The 24096-nt window shown below is 43.0% G+C and overlaps 1 protein-coding gene across 1 annotated transcript in view; it reads left to right on the top strand.

The window, feature by feature from the left end:
• Positions 1–391: 391 nt before the first annotated feature.
• NECTIN3 (nectin cell adhesion molecule 3) overlaps positions 392–24096 on the top strand; it is an 80067-nt gene continuing 56362 nt past the window's right edge. The window contains exons 1-3 of the mRNA XM_018556884.1: positions 392–401; positions 709–867; positions 2384–2503. Coding sequence (XP_018412386.1) covers positions 392–401; positions 709–867; positions 2384–2503 — 289 coding nt within the window. The remainder of the gene's footprint in view (positions 402–708; positions 868–2383; positions 2504–24096) is intronic.

The following is a 24096-nucleotide window of genomic DNA, read 5'->3' as shown; positions in this document are numbered from 1 at the left end:
AAAGGAAATTGCTGGCATGGAAAGCTCTTGTTATGGCCGTAAAAAGAACACGTAAAGTGGCCGCATGGGATTATCACCACTGACTTTTATTTTATCTACTTCCATTTATTCAGTCTTGTAGTTTAAGTAATGAATTAAACACAAATAAATATCTGAATCAGCTTTGCTGGTGCTTTCTGTTTTTCTATTTCAGGTTTCGAGCTGCTTGGTGTTGCTGGGGAGAAATTCTTGTGGATTGCGGCTGTTGCTGAGCAAATCATCGATGAGCTTTGAGAAAGATTGGTGAATTTTTTGCGTGAAAAAAAATCATCCAATGATTATACTCCCTTAATGTTTTGTATCTGTGTGATTGGGCGGTCTTCACAGTACTCCAGGATTGAGAGCTGCTCATATGTCATTATGTGAGTGCCACTCAGTCCAGGAAGAATGCCCCCCTGCCCCCTGTCATGATGTCATCAGACTGCAAGAAAAGGGTATGCATAGGACTGCTTTTTGTTTCTTCAAATGTGCTAAACATGTTTCAGCCAATGTGGCCTTAATAATGGCCATATAAAGAATGCAAAAAGTGGCTCCATGGGATTGTCATCAATGACACCCCCTTTTTATTTTATCTAATTAATTTATTCAGATGGGTGGTTTAATTAATTAAATAAATATGAATACATTTCTCAGGCTGCTTTGCTGGTTCTTTCTGTTTTTCTGTTTCAGGTTTCATGCTGCCTGCTGTTGTTGGGGAAAAGTGCTTGTGGGTTGCAGCTGCTGCTGTGCAGATCATCGGTGAGCTGCGCGGAGGATTGGTGAATGGCGGGGGAAAAAAATCATCCAATTGGCTAAAATGCGCCAGAAGCTTCGGTGCTCGATACGCTGGTATTGGATGGAGGAGTTAGAGCACTTACCTGCCTTCAGTTTATTATTATTTAGATTGTAAGCTCTCACGAGCAGGGTCCTGCAGTACTGAATTAGATTGTAACTACTGTAATTGCATTGTAACTGTACTGACTTCCTTGAAACGCTGCGCAGCGCAAACTGTTGGCACTATATCAAATACTGTGTTCAAATAATAATAATAAAGATCTACAACACAGGGAGTGCTGGCCATGCATTGTAAGTATATACAATCATCTTGTGTGAAATGTACCTTTTGTTTTGGGAAGGAAGGAAGAGAGAAAGAAAGAAAGAAAGAAAGAAAGAAAGAAAGAAAGAAAGAAAGAAAGAAAGAAAGAAAGAAAGACCACTGCCCCTTGTCACATATACAGAGAAGTTTAGTCCATGAATGGATCTCGTGTGCAATTTACCTTTTGTTTTTGGAAAAAAGGAAGAGAGAAAGAAAGAGAGAAAGAAAGACCACTGCCCCTTGTCAAATATACAAATATACAGAGAGGTTTAGTCCATGAATGGATCTTGTGTGAAATGTACCTTTTTGTTTTGGGAAGGAAGAGAAAAAGAAAGAAAGAAAGAAAGAAAGAAAGACCACTGCCCCTTGTCACATATACAGAGAAGTTTAGTCCATGAATGGATCTTGTGTGAAATGTACCTTTTGTTTTGTGAAGGAAGGAAGAGAGTAAGAGAGAAAGAAAGAGAGAACGAAAGAAAGAAAGAAAGACCACTGCCCCTTGTCACATATACAGAGAAGTTTAGTCCATGAATGTATCTTGTGTGAAATGTACCTTTTGTTTTGGGAAGGAAGGAAGAGAGAAAGAAAGAAAGAAAGAAAGAAAGAAAGAAAGAAAGACCACTGCCCCTTGTCACATATACAGAGAAGTTTAGTCCATGAATGGATCTCGTGTGCAATTTACCTTTTGTTTTTGGAAAAAAGGAAGAGAGAAAGAAAGAGAGAAAGAAAGACCACTGCCCCTTGTCAAATATACAGAGAGGTTTAGTCCATGAATGGATCTTGTGTGAAATGTACCTTTTGTTTTGGGAAGGAAGAAAATGAAAGGGAAGGAAAGAAAGAAAGCACTGCCCCTGTCACATATAGAGAGAAGTTTACTCCAGGAATGAATGTTGTGTGACATGAACCTTTTGTTTAGTAAATGATAAGCAGTGAAGGTAGGGCTGTGTGGTGTTCTTATGATCAGAATTGCAGACCTCTGACCATGCATTGTACGTGAATAAGTGAAGTTTGCACCACCCAGTGGCAGGCAGGGAGGAGCAAGGACTAGGCATGTCTAGAGGGGTGCCGGGGATGCCTTCTCCCAGCTCACACCAGGCTCCCACATCGGATTTGTATCCCTCAGTTCCGAGCAGTTGGTGTTGCAGGTCAGGGGGGTCACACATGGTCTTTAGTGGGGTGCCCAGCAGCTCTCGGGTGACATGTGAGATCTGTCTAGGCTGGCCCCTCCCAGTCGGCTCTTTTTTTACTGAGAGCTGTGCTGTGTTCCAGCAGCTGCGATCGGGGGAGAGAAGGGCACAGAGTTCTTCGGCGACCCCTACACCATCATGGCCCGTGCCGTCCTGCGATCTCCCGGTGCCCTTGCTTGGCTGCTCCTCTGCAGGCTGTACGGTGAGTTGAGTTGTTATTTTTTTGGGGGGGGTAGGGGGGCGGGGTTGCAGTGTCGAGGGGATCCCTAGTCTTTTTTTGGCCCTCGTCTTCTTCCATAACTTTCTTCCTGCATAGTCATGCTGTTGGATGTAAACCCCACCCTGTGTCAGGTCCCCGGGGGGGAGAGAGGGGTGGGGGGGGCTCTTTCAGATCTCCACTTGTCGCTATGTGAGATCCGTTACTTTACCACTTAGTTGTCTGCTGCCCGGCAGGGGCTTGTGTTGTTTATGGGGCTGTGGAGTGCAGGAAGTACATGACTTATTTAAAAGACTACTTTAACATTCCTTTGCAAACAGTCACTACTGCAGACTGGAAGATGACTTTGTGTGCAGATGGGAAAGGAGGGGGGAGAGATCCTTTAAGTGCCATGGCAGCAGCCCTGCCCTTCCCATGTTCTATTGAGAGCTTGTCTTTAAACTTTGGCAGTTGGATGAAGCTCTTATGTAGTATTCCCCTTCTTACACACACCCCACCCCCCTTTGCAGTCAATTGTCTGAGATGGGTATGGGCTGATCCTCTTTTCCCAGGCAGTTTTTGACGGGCCTGCAGAGGCATTTTCAGCATGGGAGTTGCTGTTCTTTCAGTGTCAGGGACTAGTGTGTATGTAGCAAGGGACTGGCCACCTTGTATTGTGTGACCAGGGAGACCATAGTGTGTGCTGATGTCATTGGAAGGCAAGCAGGAGGTGGCTAACTTGTGTTGGAGTCACCCTGGATCGTGATGATGTGTGACAATAGGGATTAACCTTCGCCTCCGCGTTGGTTACCACCTGTGCGTGCAAATGCATTGTCAAGGTTTCCTATTTTATTTTGGTCGCCAGGAAGATTAAACGCTTGGAAGGGATGTGAGCGGCTGCAGGTTTTACATTGGAAGAACAAGCTCATTGTTGTAGAAGAATATCCAATGACAGGATGTGGATTTCCATCAGTGATGTAAAATGCCTGTAGTCACACGTTAGCTCATCTCCTCTACTAAATTTGGTTCGCTCTCATTTTCTGCCTGGATCAATGAAGAGTCACAAAAAAGCTTTTTGTTGGATTTGTAAAAGTAGCCATCCTGTATGTTATCGATCTTTATGGTTTGTGTTTTGTAATGGATTCTTTGGCAAAGTCAGTTGAGCTTATTTAAAGTGGAAGTTCAGCCTAGAATTATTACATGGACATTAAACAGCCATGTAACAGATGCACCTTGATAAATGCATAGCACTATGTATGACTTCTGTCCACGTGCCGAATGTCCAGCAATCGGCATCGGAAACTGCCGGCTGATACCAGCGACATCATGCAACTCATTGTGGCGACCAGCTTCCCTTATGCTATCTATGTCTTTAAAAGTGTTTCCTAGTCAAGCTTTGCAATCACAAGATGTAAAAAGCATGAGACAGGCTGATCAACATATTGAGTTGAATGGTGTCACTGGTACATGGCCAGCAGATTCCAATGTTGATTACTGAACAACCGGAGAGCGGACAGAAGTCAACATGGTGCTATGCATCTACATGGTACATGTGTTTTGTGGCTGTTTAAAGGGTAAATATGCATGCTTGTTCCAGTTTCTTAACTCCGAAAGTATCAAAGCTATTGGATCAGCATGACAGCCAGGAAACCAGTATTTTTAGAAGAGGTCAGCAATAGTAACATCCATATTTCCTCTGCAGATTTTCTTTATGTATTAACGATTAAAGGGTATCTATGGTCAAAAAGTAAAAATAAATCTGTATTTGTAGATTGAATTTCCATAAGTTCTATCCCACACCTAATAACCCTGTCAATCTAGAAGTTCATAAATGTACTTATTAAAGATGCCCATAGTATGTACTTCCTCAATGCACTGGCACCATTTCACTCAGCCCTATGAATATGCACTTCCTTGTGTCACCACGTTAACTGTTAGAATGTCTGAACTACAACTCAACATTCTGTTTTTAATTAGAACTCCAGGCAAACTGCTGTTTTAAAGGGGACGTTCACCCTAGAAATGATCAGTGAACTTTAAACAGCCATATCACGTGTGTACAATGTAGATGCATAGCACCATGTTTGGCTTCTTTCCACTCTCCGGTTGTCCAGCAGTCAGCATTGGAATCTGCTGACCATTTACCAGCAACACTATACAATTCGTTGTGGCACTCATGCTATCTACATTTACATCTAGCGTTTGCAAGGCTTGACTGGGTAACACTTCCTCTGTGCTCTGATGCTGTCAAAGACATAGATAGCACAAGGCAGGCTGAGCGACGCCATAAGTTGTATGGTGTTGCTGGCAGTTTTCCAATGCTGATTCCTGGACAACCAGAGCGCAGCTGAAGACAAGTCATGGTGCTATGCATTCATCAAGGTACAAGTTTTATATGGCTGCTTAAAGTTCATTGATGATTTCTTGGGTGAAATTCCCCTTCAATGCTCATATAACCCTTACCATGTTAATGTCATTTCCAAAGTTGTTTTTTGTCATTTTACTATGCAGCTTTCCTTAAAAAAACAACTCCAGACATAAGTATTCTTAACCCTTGCAGTGAGATATACTCACCTGAACCTCAGAGCCAGCTGGCTTTTAGCCCAGTCTATGCAGCCTCTATTCCCCTCTGCTCTGGTGATGGAATGTCTGTCAGCATCCTCACGCCCTATACACTGTATAGGACATGATGGCTCACAGGACCTTAGTCTGCTGGAACGAAGGAGGAGAGAAGTTCCAGGGACCGTTCTAACAACCAGCTGGCTGCAAGGTTCAGATGAGTATATCTTGGCTATTTTACTCCCTGGACGCAAACGAAAACTTAAAAGAACTATGGCCTAACCTTTTTTGGCCATAGTTTTCTTGAGGGTGACAGGAGGACACCCTAATGTCCTCCGGTGACCCAAAACTCAGCATATAGTGGGATATTGTTTTCTATATGTTGAGAGCGTAGAGCCGCGCCGCAACTGGGACAATACTGTCAAGATCCACCGCGCTGGCTGATTGACAACGGGCTCTGCCTATCCAGAGGCAGAGCCAGCTGTGCCTGCCCTCTCAGTCCGTTTCACCAGTCAGCGCTGGAGGATTGAATTGAAGAGGGGAGGGGGGAATTCCTGTGGGGATCGGTAACTGACACTCGCCATTCTCTGTAGGGAGAGGATTGGGAACTTGTGATCGGCAGTATTGTTTGCTGAGTTCCCAATCTGTGACAGCTTCAGCCTCACTGGTCAGCTTAATTTATGGAGATGATTCTCCTTTAACTCTGATTTGCAGGGGTAGCCCCACTGCAATGGTTAGGAAAATATATGCCCGGAGTTTTGTACTTAATTGATACCTGGTAAATGTGTCATGAAAGTCACTGTTCAGGCACCTTCTGTTATGGGGTGGCAACTGTCTCCAAATCGTTCCGCCTCCATTATCACCCAGTCACTGGAGCCCTCGGTTGAGACTACAAGCGGCTATGCCGACAAACTTTGTGCTGGCAGAATTTTCTAAATTACAATGCTGACTAACCACAGCTTAGACTGTGTGTGGAGAATGTTATCACAAGACTGTGGGCCCATTCACACTTGTCAGTTTTTGGCAGATGCATTTTACTTTGAAAGCAATGGAAACGCATCAAAACACGCATCTGATGACACGACATGTTGATTTGTGTTGACGTATTCATGTGTTTTGCTCCATTTTCATTAAAGAATAAGTGCAGTTTCAGACAAAGCGTACCTATTCTTTCTTCCCCCTCCCCTTCTGCAGATTCATACTTCCTGAGATCTGATGCCTGTGGCTCCCCATGTTTTTTTTGCTGGCTGTGCCTGCGCAGTAGCACCCCATAGCATCCTATGGGAAAGGACACAGACTTTTTTTTGGATCCAGACAGTCTTAGAGGTAATGGAATGTATACAGATGCACGTCTGTTTACATCCACCTGCCTATGGACTTACATTGGGCTTCCAATCATTTCCGCCTGAAAAACTGACAGATATGATTAGAACCGCCATGTGAAAGTGGCCAAAGGGGGACATTGATCCAATTCTGTCGCGCAGTAAGGCAATGTTAAACCGGAGCAAAAAGACCAATTATGAGACAGATTTATCATCATTTTGCAGATAAAGTATCCCTGCAACAAAATTAAACTTGACCCCCCAACCACTTCTTAATTGTACTTGTGCTTTGAGTGAAAATTGGTCTCATCCCCACTGCCAAATCTGTCCCAAAGTCGTGTAAAACTGTCTGTTACCTACCCAGGATTGCAGGTTTGGGGGTCACAAATGCATAAAAAAAAGTGTAGGCTTTGAGACAGCCTGATTTTGGCCTAATTTTGTCATCAATTTGCTTGTCAATATCCTTCATCGTGTTTTCTCCAGGTACTGAACCATTTGGAAACATTGGGCAGATACTGTATATAAATAAATATATTTGAGCAGAACTCCAGGCAGAGAGGTTTTTGTGACTTGTGTCAGGAAAAATGGTATCTCATAGATGTATGTCCCACATTTGGATCACTGCTGTGTAGTGTAAAGAAAATATTTTCATTCATGCGGGAGAGTACAACTAGCGCTGTTCTTCCGGTGCTGCAGTTATGAAGGCTGCAGCTCTCATACACAGAAGCTGTTTCATTTATATGCCCCACCTCTCCCCTTGTCCATTCATAGAATGCCATCTATTCTGTGTATGGAAGAGGCAGATAAACGACACTGTGGCTTCTGTTAGAGACACAGCACTGGAAGTATAGCACTACCAGTCCTCTCTGGCATGAATAAAAGTATGATTTTTACACTAATTAGCAGTAATGTGGGATATACATCATCAGAGGCCCCCCGCCCATTTTTTTTTTTACCACAAGTCACAAAACTCTCTGCCTGTAGTTCTGCTTTGAAGGGGAAAACCAAAAAATACCCTTGCAATGGAGATTCCCCTGCACTGCAACAGTTAAATGCTCATTTATGCCTTGGGTTCCAGTAAAAACGGCGTTTACTTCCCTAATCCCTTGCTCCCGTAGGCTGCCTCCAGACTCCCGCAGCCTCTTCTTTAAGGTGCTCCATCAGTCACAGACCAATAGCCATGCGTTGTATGTGAGGACATCGGGGACCACCCAAAACCTATAACATCAGACACAAGAGTTGAGCATAGGCTGCTGGGGGATTCAGGGATGAGGTTAAGTCCTTTTTCCTGGTACCCTGGGCAACAAGCAGATAACCCAGGACTGGACGAGTCCCAGGAGCCAAATAGCCAATGCACCTTTAAAATTCAACTGGCACCTAACTTTTGAGGTTTTCTCTAGCTGTTGTCAATAGAGCTAGCTTCTGAAAAAAATCCTGCTGGTTCCTGGAATGGACAGACTGGCTCCTGGATTCCATATTCATCTGTCCACCCCTAAATTAACCCTTTAGGGGGGCCTATATAGCAGCCTCCATTCTAAGCTGTTCTTGGCACTTTGCTCCTCCATGGGACATGCTGTTGCACAGCTGAAATGCTAGGTTATAGATAGTTTTCCTCTAACAACAGGAGGGGCCATGTGGACAAGGACTTGTGTTACATAAAGAAGCCTTTTGGATTAAGACACTTGACTACATTTTTAGAAATGTATGCTTTGTCTCCATTAATATATTGACATATAGAACTTTATTAGATACTGCCAGGGATTAGTATGTCTCTTCTCCTAATTGCCTTTCACATATTTAGCATTTTGACTTATATTTTCAATGTGTGGTTTTATGCAATGATTGATTAATTTGTCTATTCTGCAAGATCTTACAAGCAGCTATATGTATGTTAGACAGTGGCGTCACAAAGGGGGTGCGACCCGCACCCGGGTGACACCATTGGAGGGGTGACACCAAAATGACTCACAGTCATTTTGGTGTCGCCCCCCCTCTGCAAAGTCGGGCGCTTGGTCATGGACCGAATGCACGACAGTATCAGGAGAGAGGAGGGGACCCGGCGGCATACCTTATCCCGCCGGTGACTGTCCCCTCCTCTCTCTGCCGGCGTCCATCACCAAGATGGCCGCCGGCAGGTATCAGAATACTGTCGCGCGTGCACGATGATGTAATCGCTGGCTTCCTGGCCAATCTGGAAGTCGGGGGGAGTGTAATGACTTGCTATTCAATCTTGCTTGTCGCACTCCTTACTGAATATTCACAGTGACTGCGGATGACTCTGCCAGTATCAGCGAATGTGTATAGATGTCACTAGCACACCAAAAATCCTTTTCATGATCACAAAATATCCATTTATTGAAAATTCTTGTGATAAAACAAGTGCTTTTGGGGCCGCACAAGTTTCCTTCATCAGGCTTAGCATTGACGTAATTGCTAAGCCCGATGAACGGACCCTGTGCGCCCCCGAAAGCACTTGTTTTTTGACAAAAATCTTCAATAAATTAACATTTTGTGATCCAATTGTTGGTGTGCGGGTAATGACTCGCCCCCGGCCTTATGATTGGCTGGGAACACGGTTCCATGCTCCCTCGTCAATCGGACTTCTAGTATTCGGTATCAGCGAGTACTGGGAAAAAAATATTGGTACTCGATACCGAAAAAACGGTATTGGTGCATCCCTAGCAGGAATTCATCGCACAGGTTTGAATCTGTCCTAAAAGATGACGCTTTTCAGTATGAGGTCTGCAATATTTGATATTAATTTAAGGGTGGCATTTTTGCAGATGTCCAGGTTTTTATAATCATCACAATCACAGCTTATATCAACAGTTAATAATGACAGTGCTGTCTACACCTTGGGTGTAAGGGTGTAACCCATATTCAGCTACTATGATAAAATTGTATACAGGATTCCAAGCAACTGGTTGTCTAGCTTTTTCCTACATATTTAAACAAATGTTTAACTGCAACCAACAACATAGGGTAAGAGTGAGTTTGTAAATAGAGCTTTCACGGTGTGCAATACATATGTGAGAAACCTCAGGTGAAAGCACATACTAAACATTGCTGAGCTATGGGTGGGTTGGGGGCACGTCCACGGTGCTATTGACCAGAACGCAGCTAGGCTTCCACTATGTGAGTTCCGGCCATTAACTGTGCCGGAACTTAATCTCAGGGCTGGATGGACAGAAACACAAATTCTTTGGCAGGTAAAACATCTCTCTTGTATTGTATGTTGGTAATTTAGTAGTTTGCCTAAAGTTCAGCCTCAAAGGAGAACTATGAGGCGAGTGCTTTTCACTCACCTCATAGTTCTAGCCGACCTGTGACAATGAGACTGTCACAGGTCGGCTCAGTAGATCGGGAGGTGAGCGAACACGTACCGGCGTTCGCTCACCTCTCGATCCTGTCACGGCTCTCTGCCGTGACAGGGGAGGGGCTGGATTCCCCCCTCCCTGCTCCGATCCGCCAGCGCTGACTGGCGGAACGGACGGGGGAAGGGGCGGATACAGCTGGCTCTGCCTCTAGGTAGGCAGAGCCAGCTGTCAGTCACGCAGCTGGGCGGATCCCGGCACAATTGTTGGGATCCACTTCAGCTGCGGCGTCTTAGTATACCGCGAGCTACGGCTCGCGGTATACTGAGCCTAGGGTGACTGGAGGATGCTAGTTTGTGTCCTCCCGTTACCCTAAGGAGAACTATGGGGAAAAGCCTTAACCCCATAGTTCTCCTTTAAAGAATCTTGTTATTACCTTTATTGAAAATAGTTATAAATCATGCAGTATATTTCCCGTTTTAGATCTGGGGCACATATGTACAGTATTTGTTTGAGAAGGAAAATAAGATGACTTTGTTGGTTAATATGTGTATAGAGCAATACTTAGGACTGTATTTGTGACTTGGAATACTCGGAAAGTCCTGGAATTTAGTGTGATATTTGTCCTCCAGAAAACTCCAGCTGGCACAAACATTAATGAGAAGGCATCACAATAGAACGTCGTAAACTGTAGGGGAGCCGTCCTCCATAGTTCTTTATTTTGGAATGTGTGTTCGGTTTAAGTAAACTGTTTCTTAAATGTATGACAGTTTATGCATGGAACAGTATATTTATAAACAACATATATGCTTACACCACAGCTTTTATTTTATCTGCTTAGAGAAGACACACTTTACACACTTGTATGTGACTTTAAGCACATGGGATTTTGTATATCAGTAGCTGAAGGAAGAACTGAATAATGACAATTCAACCCTAAAAGATTTTTATGAAACCCAGAGACATATTTGTGTGGTACATAGAGAACACATACAGGGTTATTCACAAAAGGGTGAAGAGTTTGGAGAAGGCAGGAGAAGTGAACAATCTAGGACAACATAACTGATTTGGAAAAATTCTCCAATTCCGCTCACTTTCCAGTTCAGTTATGTTGTCCTAGATTGGTCAGTCCTCCTGCCTTCTCCAAACTTTTCCACCTTTTGTTAATAACCCGGATAGAATTGTTTAGGAAATGCAATAGGGCCTTCAGCTTAACAATCTTGCTAACATGCTCCGAAAGCTAGATTTATCAAACTGTAAGTGGTAAAAATGTTTGTGCTGCGGCCATAGCAGCCACATTTTCACTTTTTTTTTTTCTGGGGAGGTTAAGCACTGTTTGTATCTAGGATGCAGAATAAAATACTCAACGAAAGGTCTGGACACTGGCAAATGGAAAAAGTGCAAGCCTGTCCCCAAGAAACCCCTCTTCTACACAGCAGGGCTCAGTTTTTAATAGTGTCCAAGGAGACCGGATGTGTTTTCTTCAGCTCTGCTGAAAACTTCTATTTTTTGCTAACCTTTGCTTCATGGAGTTTTTTGCCCTCTGATAATTCAATTAGGATTCATATCTGACACTGCTGGTCTGTATATAGCAGCTATCCAGATTGGTGTTAACTCAGTCAAGCTTTAGAGGCCATACCTGGACCCCACTGGACTGGAATGTGACTTTTGGGCACTAGGCACTGCATTGGATCTGAGTGTGCTGTTAGCTGCTGAGTGCTTTTCAGGTCTAGAGCTGTAGCACAACCACAGATGTGACCCTGTCTGTGAAAACTCACCTTGTCCTTTTCAGGCTAAAGCACCTGGAGCTACTTTTACTGTTTGCACCTTTGGGCACTATGTAAAGGTGCCCACACACCTTACGATTATCGTACGATAATCGTATGCGATCGACTTTTCGTACGACAATCGTAACGTGTGAATAGAGTGCCCGGCCGATAGTACTGTACAATCATACGACTTTTGACGGTCAAGCATGTTTGAAAACTTTGGTTGATCGTACGATGTTCGCATGGTTGGTGGCGTTTCCGTCCGTCAAATGTCGTACGATTAACACTGCGCATGCGCAAACGAAAATAATTGCGGTCAATTACCGCAAGTCGTCCAGGTATTTTTTTTCTAACTACCGCTGATTGAACCTTGCGATAATCGGGGCAGGATGGGGCCGTCGTACGAAAATCGTACGACGGTTCGATCATCGGGCGAAAAGTTTAGTCCGATAATCGTAAGGTGTATGGGCACCTTTTAGTTACTGCAGTAAAGGTTCATGCTGATGGACTGCTCACTGACATCATCAGTGCTCTGAGCACTGAACGGGACCCTAATGTCCATTAGGACCTTTTGGCTGTTTGTGTTCTGTTACTGAGGCACCCTGTCTACAGAAGCTGTAAGTGCGCTTTTGTACCATACCCTGCGTAGTGGGGTTCACCCAGGGATATCCCTCTTGCTGGGGCATCCACATACCCAGGGCTTTAGTCTGGTTCCCCAAACAGATGGTGCCCCTCTTTTTTGGGGTATCCCACTGTGAGTTGGACTCTATTGGACATCACCTAGGTGTTGCAGGGCCTTCACTTCCTCTAAGATTTGGGAGTCCTCCTCGTGACAGGACAAGTGGCCTAGTTGCTACACTGGACAACGACTCCAAGAGTACTACTTTCGACTGGACAGCATGGTCAAACTCTGGTGCGTACAGTATTAGAAGTTATTGTCATATTTTTACACACAGGGCAAATTTTGTAGCAAAAAAAAAGGTGAAACTGTTAAAATGGAGTACCCAAGGCTCCATTCACATATAGCGTTTGCGTTTCCCGTGCGGAAAACCGTGCGGCAACGCAAATGCTAAAATCTTTCATCCGCATGGATTCTGCTCCTTTGTGGCTATTTTGACGTGTAGAATCCGTAAAAAAATCGCGCTTGGGCTATTTTGCAAGCCCACGCGTCCGCCGCAAATGTCTGCACAATGCACATTAAAGTGCATTGTTTTTTATTGTTTAGAGCGAGTTCGTGCGTATTCGGCCGGGCGGCCGAATACACGCGGACAACCGCTCCTGTGTGAATGGAGCCTAAATTACAAAATCCCATTAGAGCTGCAGCTAACAATTATTTTCAAAATCGATTAGTTAATCGGATAAAAAATAAAATACATTTTAAAAAAGGCTCCAGTGATGGGACTACTAGTTTGTATTGAGATTGTAGTCTATCACAGGAGGAAGCTTGGAGCGGGGGAAGTAAAAAAAAAAGTGTGGTGTGCAATATAGTGAAATGAAAAGTGTAAAATTATACAACGAATGCAGAATGGCACCGGCTATAGAGGAATACAAAACCCAGCAATTGTACATTATAGCTGGCGGTATTCTGCATTGCGCTATATAATGTACTATTGCTGGGTTTTGTAGTCCTCTATAGCTACTGATATTCTGGATTGCGCTGTATAATGAATTATTGCTGGGATTTGTAGTCCTCTATAGCTGATGGTATAATATACAGCACAATGTACCATCAGCTATAGAGGAATACAAATCCCAGCAATACATTATAGAGCACCATGTGTGGGAAAGTGCAGGCTTACGTGAGCAGTCTTACAGCAACTTGCTTCTGAGATCAGGCCTGTCTATCGGTGGCTTTCATCCCCCCCCCCCCCCCAACCTGCTCCTCCTTCCTTCTTCTCCCCGCGTCCCTGTGCCGAGCGGGGAGGAGGTGTGGAGTTTGGATGCGGGTGGGCGGGTCTGGCAGCGGCGAGCGTGAGGTGGGGAGGAGGTGCGGCGCGCAGCTTGTTTGGAGCCGTGAACAGGGCCAACTAATCGGAGGCCGATTAATCGATGATTGAAAACGTTGACAATTTTTTAAATCATCGATTATGTCGATTAGTTGTTGCAGCCCTAAATCCCATCCAACTAATTAATTTTTGCTCCCTCATGTATGAACAAGTAAAGGGGTCCTTTGAACCCCTTTTTAGGTGTTTATGAAAGCTGCCTCCAAAGTCTGCCTGAGTGACACTGAGGGAATTCCACAGGTTTCATCATTTTATTAAAGTATTTTCTTCTCGGAATTAATTCCTTCAGACCAGAAGAGGGGTTACAGGTTTGAGAGAAATGTTAGTGAACTGGCAAATTGTTCTCAAGGGCCCTATTACACTGGCTCCCCAAGGTAGAGGCATTAAAGTGACTCCTGATTCCTCATGCTGACCCCAAGTCACCAGGACACAGTTACGCTTTGTAGGGAGACCATTTGCTTTAAGTTTTAGTTTTTGTTCGTTTTTATGACACAATTGCTTTTAATTTTTTAGGTGGATATTCAGTCAGATGTATCAGAAACGTATATTTATACAGTGTACAGTTTTGTGACAGTGTGTACCAAGAGTTAGCAATGGGTAATTGAGCACATGTTATAGAGATACATTTGCCAAAATGCTTGCAAATAGATTCAAGTGGAAGGAGTTGCTGAACATTTTTATTTAGAGTTTAATGACATTGTAATACTGTTGCATTGTAAATTTGGAGCTTGCTATTTGCCATGTGCGACTGGGGCACTGAGATTCTTATATACACAACACCACATTATAGTAGGGCTGCAACTAATGATTATTTTAATCGATTAGTTGGCTGATTTATTTTTTTGATTAATCTGATAAACTAAATGTATAAATGACCATCCCTAATTTCAAATAAAATACACAAATGCAGTGTTACAAACATAAAGTTTATTTCAGAATAAAACTGCATGCACAATTTTTTTGCAATCGCACTGCACTGGAATGCACGTCATTGCGGTACTGTGCGGGCAATAACACTGTGGGTGGGAGGCGCATTTGGGGTGCAATTGAAATAAATGAGTTTTTTTCCCACCTTTCTATAATTAATTTTTTTTTTTTTTTAAATAATTGTATTGTAAGCACATAGCGCTAGAATATCTCCAGCCAGGGATTAACAGCTACCAGTGGCAAGATTCTGCAGATGGCAACTGAATGTAAATACAGCAGGTAATGGGCTGGTGCAATAGCCAGCCTGCTGTTGGCCATTTCAAATTGCAATAGCAGGCTGGCTGTGCCCTCCTAGCAGCGTGGAGAGAGCTATGGGAACCAACCAACTAATTGATAATGAGAATAGTTGCCAACTATTCTCATTATCGATTAATCGATAAGTTGGTTGCAGCCCTACATTATAATAAGCTATTTTAAATGCTTATGAAATCACTTACAGTGGATGCTGCTTCATTATGTTTAAAAGTTTGTTTCCTGCAGAATCAGCTGGCCTCCTGAGCACTGGCCCTGATATCCTGTTTTAGGGTGGCTCCTTTCCCTTGCAAAGTCCTATGGAGCCAACCTTGTTTGTGTTTAGTAAACTGTGTGTGTCTCCAAAAACGCAGCAGGGCATGCCACTCCCCTTCTTCCTCCCTTCTCCAAACTAGTAAATGGATGGCTGCTGGTGCCTTTTTGATCTTGTGCGGGTCAGGAAGTTCAGGGAAGCTGAGCTGAAAGACTTGGAGCCAGATGTTTGGAAACATGACTGTAAATGTTTGTGCCAAAAAAAAAAAAAAGAATACTTAAATACTTTCCTGTTTTGATCTGGATTCATTTTTGAAAAAAAAGTTTGAGAGTTTAATACTACTTTAAGATGTTACTTGCAGTGTCTTGTGAAATGTGATCTGTCAACATACTCATCTGGCAGTGTGTTGGCAGATCTAATAGGATGCATTGTGAAACAAATGTTCAGGAAGTGGCAGTTCACAATTAAAAGGTGCAAATCCAAAAGCACCCATCTGGCATTATTCTTTGTTTTGATAAGACTGACAGCTGATGGGATCACAGTTGCTGTAGGAGAATCTTTCCCCATAGGATATTATAGCAACTTACAATGAGACCAACTGATTACATGCTTTTAAATGTAACCCCCTTCAATGTTATGGTCATAACAGTCAAACTAGTAAAATTACAAATGATAACAAGTGTGCAGTGGTTGATTCTGCAAGGATTTACCTACAGCTTCTAGATGTGGTTATGTGCCTTTTTACTGGGAGGAAAGGTTGACTGTTTGGAAAGGGTATATAGATATTTTAAAGGATCAGTCCACCCAAGAGACTTCTACAAGTTGGATGAGTCAGCCTGTGATTTTTTTTTTTATATGTCTTGAATACTGCAACAGTGATATCTTGCTGCTATACAGGTGAAACTCGAATAATTAGAATATCGTGCAAAGTTCATTTGTTCACTAATGCAACTTAAAAGGTGAAACTAATATATGAGATAGACTCATTACATGCAAAGCAAGATAGTTCAAGCCGTGATTTGTCATAATTGTGATGATTATGGCTTACAGCTCATGAAAACCCCAAGAACCCCAAATCCACAACCTCAAAAAAGTAGATTATTACATGCAATCAATAAAACAAGGATTGTACATAGAACAATATCGGACCTCTGAAAAGTACAAGCATGCATATGTACTCAGTACTTGGTTTGGGCCCCTTTTGCAGCACTTACTGCAATTACTTTAGCACGATATTCTAATTATTCGAGTTTCACCTGTAATCCCTGACTGTGTTCCTGTCCACCTGGCAGATTTAGACGTTCCTGTCTACCTTTACATATTCCAACATTCCTTCTATTATAAAATAAACAAAAATCCAACAAGGACAGTTTGGACCCCTCATCATGTCCACAGCAGAAGTATCGCAAATTGCATTCTGGAACCTGTACTTTTCCAACTGGCAAAGTAATAAATTGTCAGTATCTGGCAAGGTAACGCGTTCATTTAACTCTACAAAACATGAGCAGGTTACACTTGCCTTCCACTCCCTCCTCTGCTGCTTTAATTTCTGTGTGAGAAATATATAGTACTCCCAAGTATGGTAGATCATGTGACACAAATACAGGAATCTCAGACACTTCTGGTGGTGCATCGGAGCCTTAAGAAAATACAATGCAGTTTATGGCCATAAAGTTAAAGGATATCTAAACCTAAGAAACAAAATGTAATATATTGCAGCTTGCCAGTCCTTTGATGTGTTGGCTGCATTAGTTTTAATTATCAGGCTAAGAATATTTTCAGCAAGAACAGAAGATCCCTATTGATCTTGCCAGAAATGCGGTGTCCTTGTAACTTATTGAGATCTGAAATCAATCATTCTTTTTTTTTTCCATCCAAGCTATGTTTGGAAAACTACCAATTCCCTGCCCGCCATGTAATGAAGATTTAGACTGTAGTCTAAATCAGGACAACAGTCAGGACTCCCTCCATAGATATAGTGGAGGAGAAAATGTAGCTACCCAGGCACAGAATGGGGTGTATTTATAAAATATGTGCACAGCGAATAGCTCTGCAAATGGGTAAGTCTTAGATTTGCAGCACGTTATGGCCACTAGGTGAAGCCGAGGAGCATAGGAATTCCCTGTGCTCCTCGTCTCCTTTTAGTGGCCATAATGTTCTGCAAATCTCAAACCTGGACCTGGTGTTATTCAAAGGATTACCAGGTAAAAATTAAGGAAAGGAAGCATTAAAAAAAGAATATGCAGCAGCTTACCAGTCCTTAGATGGGTGGCTGCTTTGGTTTTCTATTTTTGTTTTTGGATTTACATATGCTTTAGCTTCTGGGCAAAGTGCAAGGTATACTTTACCTCTCCAGCACCTACCAAAAACTGTGATATCCGTTTTCAGTGGTCTGACCCTGTAATTGATGGTGCAATCTTTTTGTGTAGAAAATGTAAATCTGTATGTTGGTCTGTATTAAAGGGTTTTAATTTATTCTAAACATTTCAATGTGTGGATCATAGGAAAGAAAATAACCACAGCTACCTCCAAATTCTCCATTTCTGGGGTGTCCTACAGTTGTCAGGGGTTTGTGTATTCATTTGCACAGCAGCCTTGCAGTTCAATTGCTATTTGTTGCCACGTGGTGACACTGGATACCGACATGTCCTATGAAAGTTACCTCAATAATGTAATGGATATGTGTAGCCAAGAGCAATGCACAGCACCAGAAATCAGTCTGCAGTCAGTAAGTGCTATTCTTAACAACAGATGTTTGATGATTGTGTTACATGGTGTGTGCTGATGCTCGAGTTGCCTGTCAGTGCAGACATTAGTGTCTCAGGCATGCACACTCAGGTACGTGTGAAATTCAACATGTAGAAATTTATGAAGAGAACACCACTGATATTATAAATGGCTTAGAAAAGGCTTTTTTCCTGTCTGCCAATGGTTTACAACCTAGATGACTTCATGAGATATATTCACTACAAAGACATATTCACTATTCTGGCCCTTTCACAGGGGTATTACGATCAGGTCCGCCTGTCAGGTTTTCAGGCAGACCTGATCGGAAGCCCGATGTTAGTCTATGGGCAGTTGGATCTAAACAGACTTGTGTCCCTTTACATCGGGTTACCCTGGGCTCTGGATCGGTGGTAATATGATGTAAAGGGACACATGTCCACTTATATCCGATTCCTTATAGACCAACATGGGTCTGGTAATTTAATTTTTTAAATGAAGGAAAAAAACTGGATGGTCACGGATGCCACAACAGGGACAACTGTTGCAATCAGCAGGGATCTGTATATATATCCCCTGTGTATCAAAACTGAAGGCACCTGGCCTTAGAATTTCGTTCATTTTGGATAACATTTGCCTCATTCGTGCCTTAAATTTTTTTTGTCACTACAGTCAAAAACAATCATTGATTTGATCCCATTAACTACTAGCAAATTGTAAGAACATTCAGAGAACATCTTTTAACAAATGTATAACCAGAATAATAAATGCACATTTTATATATATATATAATTATAATACCACTAAAAGTTGACCGCGGAAATTTCACGGAAGTCCTGAATCCAATGATTTGGAGGGGTGTCCCAATACTTTTGGCAATATAGTGTGTATGTGTATAGACATATATGTGTATTTACATATACATTAGACATGGATGAGCGAGTTTGGGGTGGAGGAACTTGACTGGCCTGCACAGAGTCCTGACCTCAACCCGATAGTACACCTTTGGGATGAATTCGGAGACTGCGAACCAGGCCTTCTCCTCCATCATCAGTACCTGACCTCACAAATGCACTTCTGGAAGAATGGTCAAACATTCCTGTGGATGCCTTCCCAGAAGACTTGAAGCTGTTATAGCGGCGAAGGGTGGGCCAACTCAATATTGAACCCTATGGACTAAGACTGGGATGCTCAACCAGTATGTGAATAGCACCCAGAAACATACAATCCGTCTTGGTCTGACTGTAACCAGATGGATCAGGCAATGAATGTTTCACATCTATTAGCCCCTTTTCATTTCGTACAAGTGTAGCATGTATCTGCATGTATCAATGAAATTAAGGAAATCTATTGATTGGTTGGGTTGTTTTTGTAGACATTGGAAGGTTGGAATAACCACAATTATATATTTTTGTGTCCAGCATCCATCTTAAGAGTGGTTATCTGTAAAATGAGTCCGAACAAGCTGTTGAGACCTGCGGTCAGTAGCAGCATCATCATAGATCAAAATTATGTGTTGGCGACTAAAGTACATTAGGGAACACCTTTTCCACCCTTGCAACAAACATTGATAAGGTTCCTGAAATCAGGGTTATCAAGACCAGCCAATGAGATGAAAATGGCCACTTCAAGGGTGCGAGATCTAAAATTGGGAACTTTTCCAAAGTCCCATTGTTAAAATCTGCCTAAGTATAAAGTGTAAAGGTGCCCATACACTGCTCGATTCTCGTACGAGAATCACGGGAAATCCCACGATCGTACGAGAATCGAGCAGTGTGAACGAAGACGTGCGACCGTTTCTACTGTACGGTCGCACGTCTTTTGTCGAACCAGCATGCTCGAAAACCCGCCGAGAATCGTACGATTGTCGGCGGGTTTCTAGCCTGCTCGTTCGATAGCTGTGGAACGGGCCGGTGTGCGTACGCGCACACTGCCCGTTCTGCATTGTGGTCATCGGAAGCCCGCCCCTCGGCGGGGCGGGCTTTCGATCGCAAGTACGATCTGCCCATCTAAGGTGGGCAGATCGTACGAGCTTTCAATAAGCATACGACCATCGCAAGACAAAAGTCTTGCGATGGTCGTAAGGTGTATGGGCACCTTAAGGCTGAAACAACTAATCGATTTAATTGATAATGAGAGTCGTCAACGATTCTCATTATCCATTAGTTGATCCAAATCAGCTGCTTCTCTCCTCCCCGCTGGGAGCCGGTGTTTCATCAGCTGTTTCACCTCCAATCACTCTAAAATGCAGGATAGAAAAGGATCAGTACACATTTCAGCATTCATCAGACATTGTGACTTGCAGTTCTGGAACATGCAGGCAACTTTGGGCCATGTCAGGAATATGACAGCCAGGAGCCTACTGGGGTTGTGACAGAAACAAGGCGTGAATGCAGGGCGAAACAACAGAGTCACACTATGCTATTAGCATCTTTGTGAACATAATGCACTTCATACACTGCCTGGTGAACAGAAAATAAAATGTTCTATGGACCAAAACTAGACCTGTAGTTTAGGCCAAAGGCGTCATTGAGACAGCGTAGAGTCGGGCCGTACAGATCCGTGCGGCATGCTCGGATGTATCCGGCCGTTCCCAGGAGGGACAGGTGCTGCGTGTGATTGCACGCAGCAGCCTGTTCTTCTCTACGGGAGGACATGGCCCTACGCACACCCGAGCTGCACATCCATGTGGGTCTGTACTCGGACGCAGACAGGATAGATCCTGTCTGCGTCCAAGCACAGACACCTGGATCCGCACAGATGTGCAGTTCAGGTGTGTGTATGACAGTGCACAGCCGTGTCCTCCCATAGGGAAGAACAGGCTGCTTTGTGCAATCACAGGCAGCACCTGTTCCTCCCGAGAACAACCCAATATCGCCGTGCAGGCTATACGGCCTGACTCTAAGCTGTGTGAATGAGGCCTAAAACATGGTTATTCTTTGCAGATAACCATTCACAGCATATACATGTGTTGTGTCAGTACATTAAAGAAGTACATACTATGGGTATCTTCAATAACTTTTGGAAATTCAATATAGATATACATATTTATTTCTAGTTTTGATCATTGATACCCATTTAATATGCTGATGTGGTTGACACAATATAGATTGTTTTTACATTGCTTTTTATGTTGTTGGTGTGTGTGTTATATATATATATATCTTGCAGCTGATCCAAAGGAAAGCAAAGACAATAAATGTGTTTCTCTCTACCTAATGTACAGGCATAATAGAAATACTTAGCATTTAGATAAATAGTAAAATTGCCCAGTTTGGAGGGTGATAAACTAAATCCTTTTCTAGAGGCGCCACAGAATTCCAGTTATGCAGACTTTGTTTAGTAACAAGGATCAATACACCTGTTCAGTTTTTTTAAGGGGAATATGAGTCTTTGGTCTTTGTTGAAACAGTTGTTCTTGGGTGCTGCTTGCACACTTGCACAGTTATAACAGAGCCTTTGGTATGTAATTATTTTTCTAGATGTCATGACCTCACGTGTTGCTGCAGATAATCAGAATAGACAAACCGTTAAACAGACGCACATATAAAACGCTGAGGAAACAACTGTTTACTTGTGCTAATTTTACTAAAGACATTATTATACCATTTACTGTTTTTTACAATATTTAAAAAAGATTTCATCCCTGCATTGTTTTAATCATTTTAAAACAGAGCAATTTTTTATTTTTGCACACGTTAAAATTAGAATTTTTACCTAGAAAACTTTTTTTTTTATATATATATGTATAATTTTTGTGTACTTTTGCAAATGGTTTTTTTTTCAAATCAATATTTTCAGGAATAAATACACTAAAATGAATTTCATTACTGAATAATAATACTAAATTTTTGGTAAAATATAGAAAAAAAATAAGGCTGTGTTAGGTAAATCGATACTTCAATATGTCGGACCTTACAATTGCGTGCAGGCATGGAAGCTCATCAATTTAGAGTTAACAGTAAGTGATGGCCCAGACTTATTACTCTCTCTAATGTTCACGGTGATATGTAACATGTGGCACAATTGTAGTTTTCGCATGTAGGTGCACTCAACGCATGTATTTGGGGGTGGAAGGCTTTAAAAAAATTTTGTGCGTGTGTTTGTAGCAAAATGCCTGTCACTGGGAAGAAAGTACATGAGCTTAATTTTGTCAGAGAACTATGAACCTCATAGTTGGAGCCGACGTGTGACAATGAAACTGTCACACGTCGGCTCAATAGATCTGGAAGTGAGCGAACACATACCGTAGTCGCTCGCTCACGTCTCGATCCTGTCCCGGCAGAGAGCCGTGACTGTCACTCATTGCTCCCTGCAGGGATTCACCCCCTACCCACTCCGATCCTCCAGCGCTTACTGGCGTAACGGACAGGGGAGGGGGACGGGTAAAGCTGGCTCTGCCTCTAGATAGGCAGAGCCAGCTGTCACTCACGCAGCTGGGTGGATCTCGACAGTAATGACGGGATCTGTCCCGGCTGCGGCGGGCTCTGTATACCGCGAGCTGTAGCTCGCCATATACTGAAATTTGGTTCACGGAGGGAACTAGTTTATGTCCTCCCGTGACCCTTAGGAGAACTATGGGGGAAAACACTTACCCCAAAGTTCTCCTTTAAGTGCTTTAATGGAAACACAAAAAGGCGCATCTGCTTCACCAGCTTCTCCACAGCCTGAAAGTGACAAAATCATTGTCGCTTCCAGTTTTCAGTAAGCGGAGGGGAGATCAGCCATTTCCAGTTTCCAATTTAGAATTGTTTTCACATGTTCACCCAGGATTCACACATTTTTCTGGTCGAATTCACATTAGAAAATGTGTGAATCTTGATTTAAAAAAAAAAAGTTATGGGAAGTTTAAGCAATATAAAAATGCTCCAGCACTCAACCCAGGTACACAGAGGCACAGAGAAGCTGACTTTTTAATCTGTTTTCAACATTTTGATTTAAATATAAGATTCTGTTGTGTACATTTGCAGTGTGAAGCCACACTGCCAGCATCAAGGCACCTCTGTAAAATATGGTAAGGTCCATTTGTTATGGACTTCAGGTCATCCACTGCCACTTGTACATCCCTTTCTAAATAGAAAAATACACTTAATAGAGTGATTTACTTCTGCAGGGTGAGATATTCTCTTGCTTACAGGAAGCTTTTTTTTCCCTGTTAAGTGGAGAAAGTATCACTTGTTTATTGCCCTCTACCACCTCAGGAAGGACACAGTTGTTGCAGCTGATGCTGTGAAAGGAGAACTATGGGGTTAAGGTTTTTCCCCATAGTTCTCCTTAGGGTAACGGGAGGACACAAACCAGCGTCCTCCCGTCACCCTAGGCTCAGTATACCGCGAGCTGCTGCTCGCGGTATACTAAGACGCCGCAGCTGAAGCCGATCCCAACAATTATGTCTGGATCCTCCCAGCTGCATGACTGACAGCTGGCTCTGCCTATCTAGAGGCAGAGCCAGCTGTAACCACCCCCTCCCCCGTCTGTTCCGCCAGTCAGCACTGGCGGATCGCAGCGTGGAGGGGGTAATCCAGCCCCTCCCCTGTCACGGCAGAGAGCCGTGACAGGATCGAGAGATCAGCAAACGCTGGTATGTGTTCGCTCACCTCCCGATCTACTGAGCCGACCTGTGACAGTCTCATTGTCACAGGTCGGCTAGAACTATGAGGTGAGTGAAAAGCACTCACCTCATAGTTCTCCTTTTAATTGGGAAAACTGCTAGCACAATATTTATTGTGCTGTTGGCCAGCTTAAAGTGTACCATTAACCTATGAACAAAAATTTAATATATTGCAGCTTACCAGTCCTAAGATGTGGTGGTCGCATTCATTTTCTTTTTTCAGCCTTTTTTTTTCTTTATTTTCATCTAGTGATCCTGCCAGTAACACACGTCCTGTCCTAGGTAGATAACACTGTTAGAGCTGCAGCTAACGATTATTTTCAAAATCGATTATAATCGATTATGTCGATTAGTTGTTGCAGCCCTAAACACTGTAACTAACTGTACTGCAGCTATGGAAAAGCAGTGTTGTCACCATATTATATTTAACTGGCCAAATGAGAGAAGTTCATTTTTATGTTCAAAAAATATGTAAATAGTAAGTTGAACTTAGAAAAGTTGAACTTGGAAAAACTACAACACTTTCCTTGCAGTAGGTTTGCCCCTGCATTGCATGGGTTAAATGCTCATTTAGGTCCAGATACCTGAAACAAGGGACTTTTCTTACCTGATCCCCAATCCCAGGGCTCCAAGACTGGCATCTGCAGCCTCTCCCTCCAATGCCACCCAGCCCACCCCCACGCGCTCCATAGCCCTTTATTGTACATGAGAGCACCAAAGAACAGTCCAGAAGCCGGAACATAGGGGGATGAGGTGCACGCCGACTGCCAGAGGAGTGGGTCAAGTAAGTAAAACTGCATTGCCC

Source organism: Nanorana parkeri, unplaced genomic scaffold (genome assembly GCF_000935625.1).
Source record: "Nanorana parkeri isolate BGI_ZX_2015 unplaced genomic scaffold, ASM93562v1 scaffold257, whole genome shotgun sequence".
Classification (NCBI taxonomy): domain Eukaryota; kingdom Metazoa; phylum Chordata; class Amphibia; order Anura; family Dicroglossidae; genus Nanorana; species Nanorana parkeri.
The sequence above is the reverse complement of the archived record's forward strand: the minus strand, read 5'-3'. Positions and strand labels throughout refer to the sequence as shown.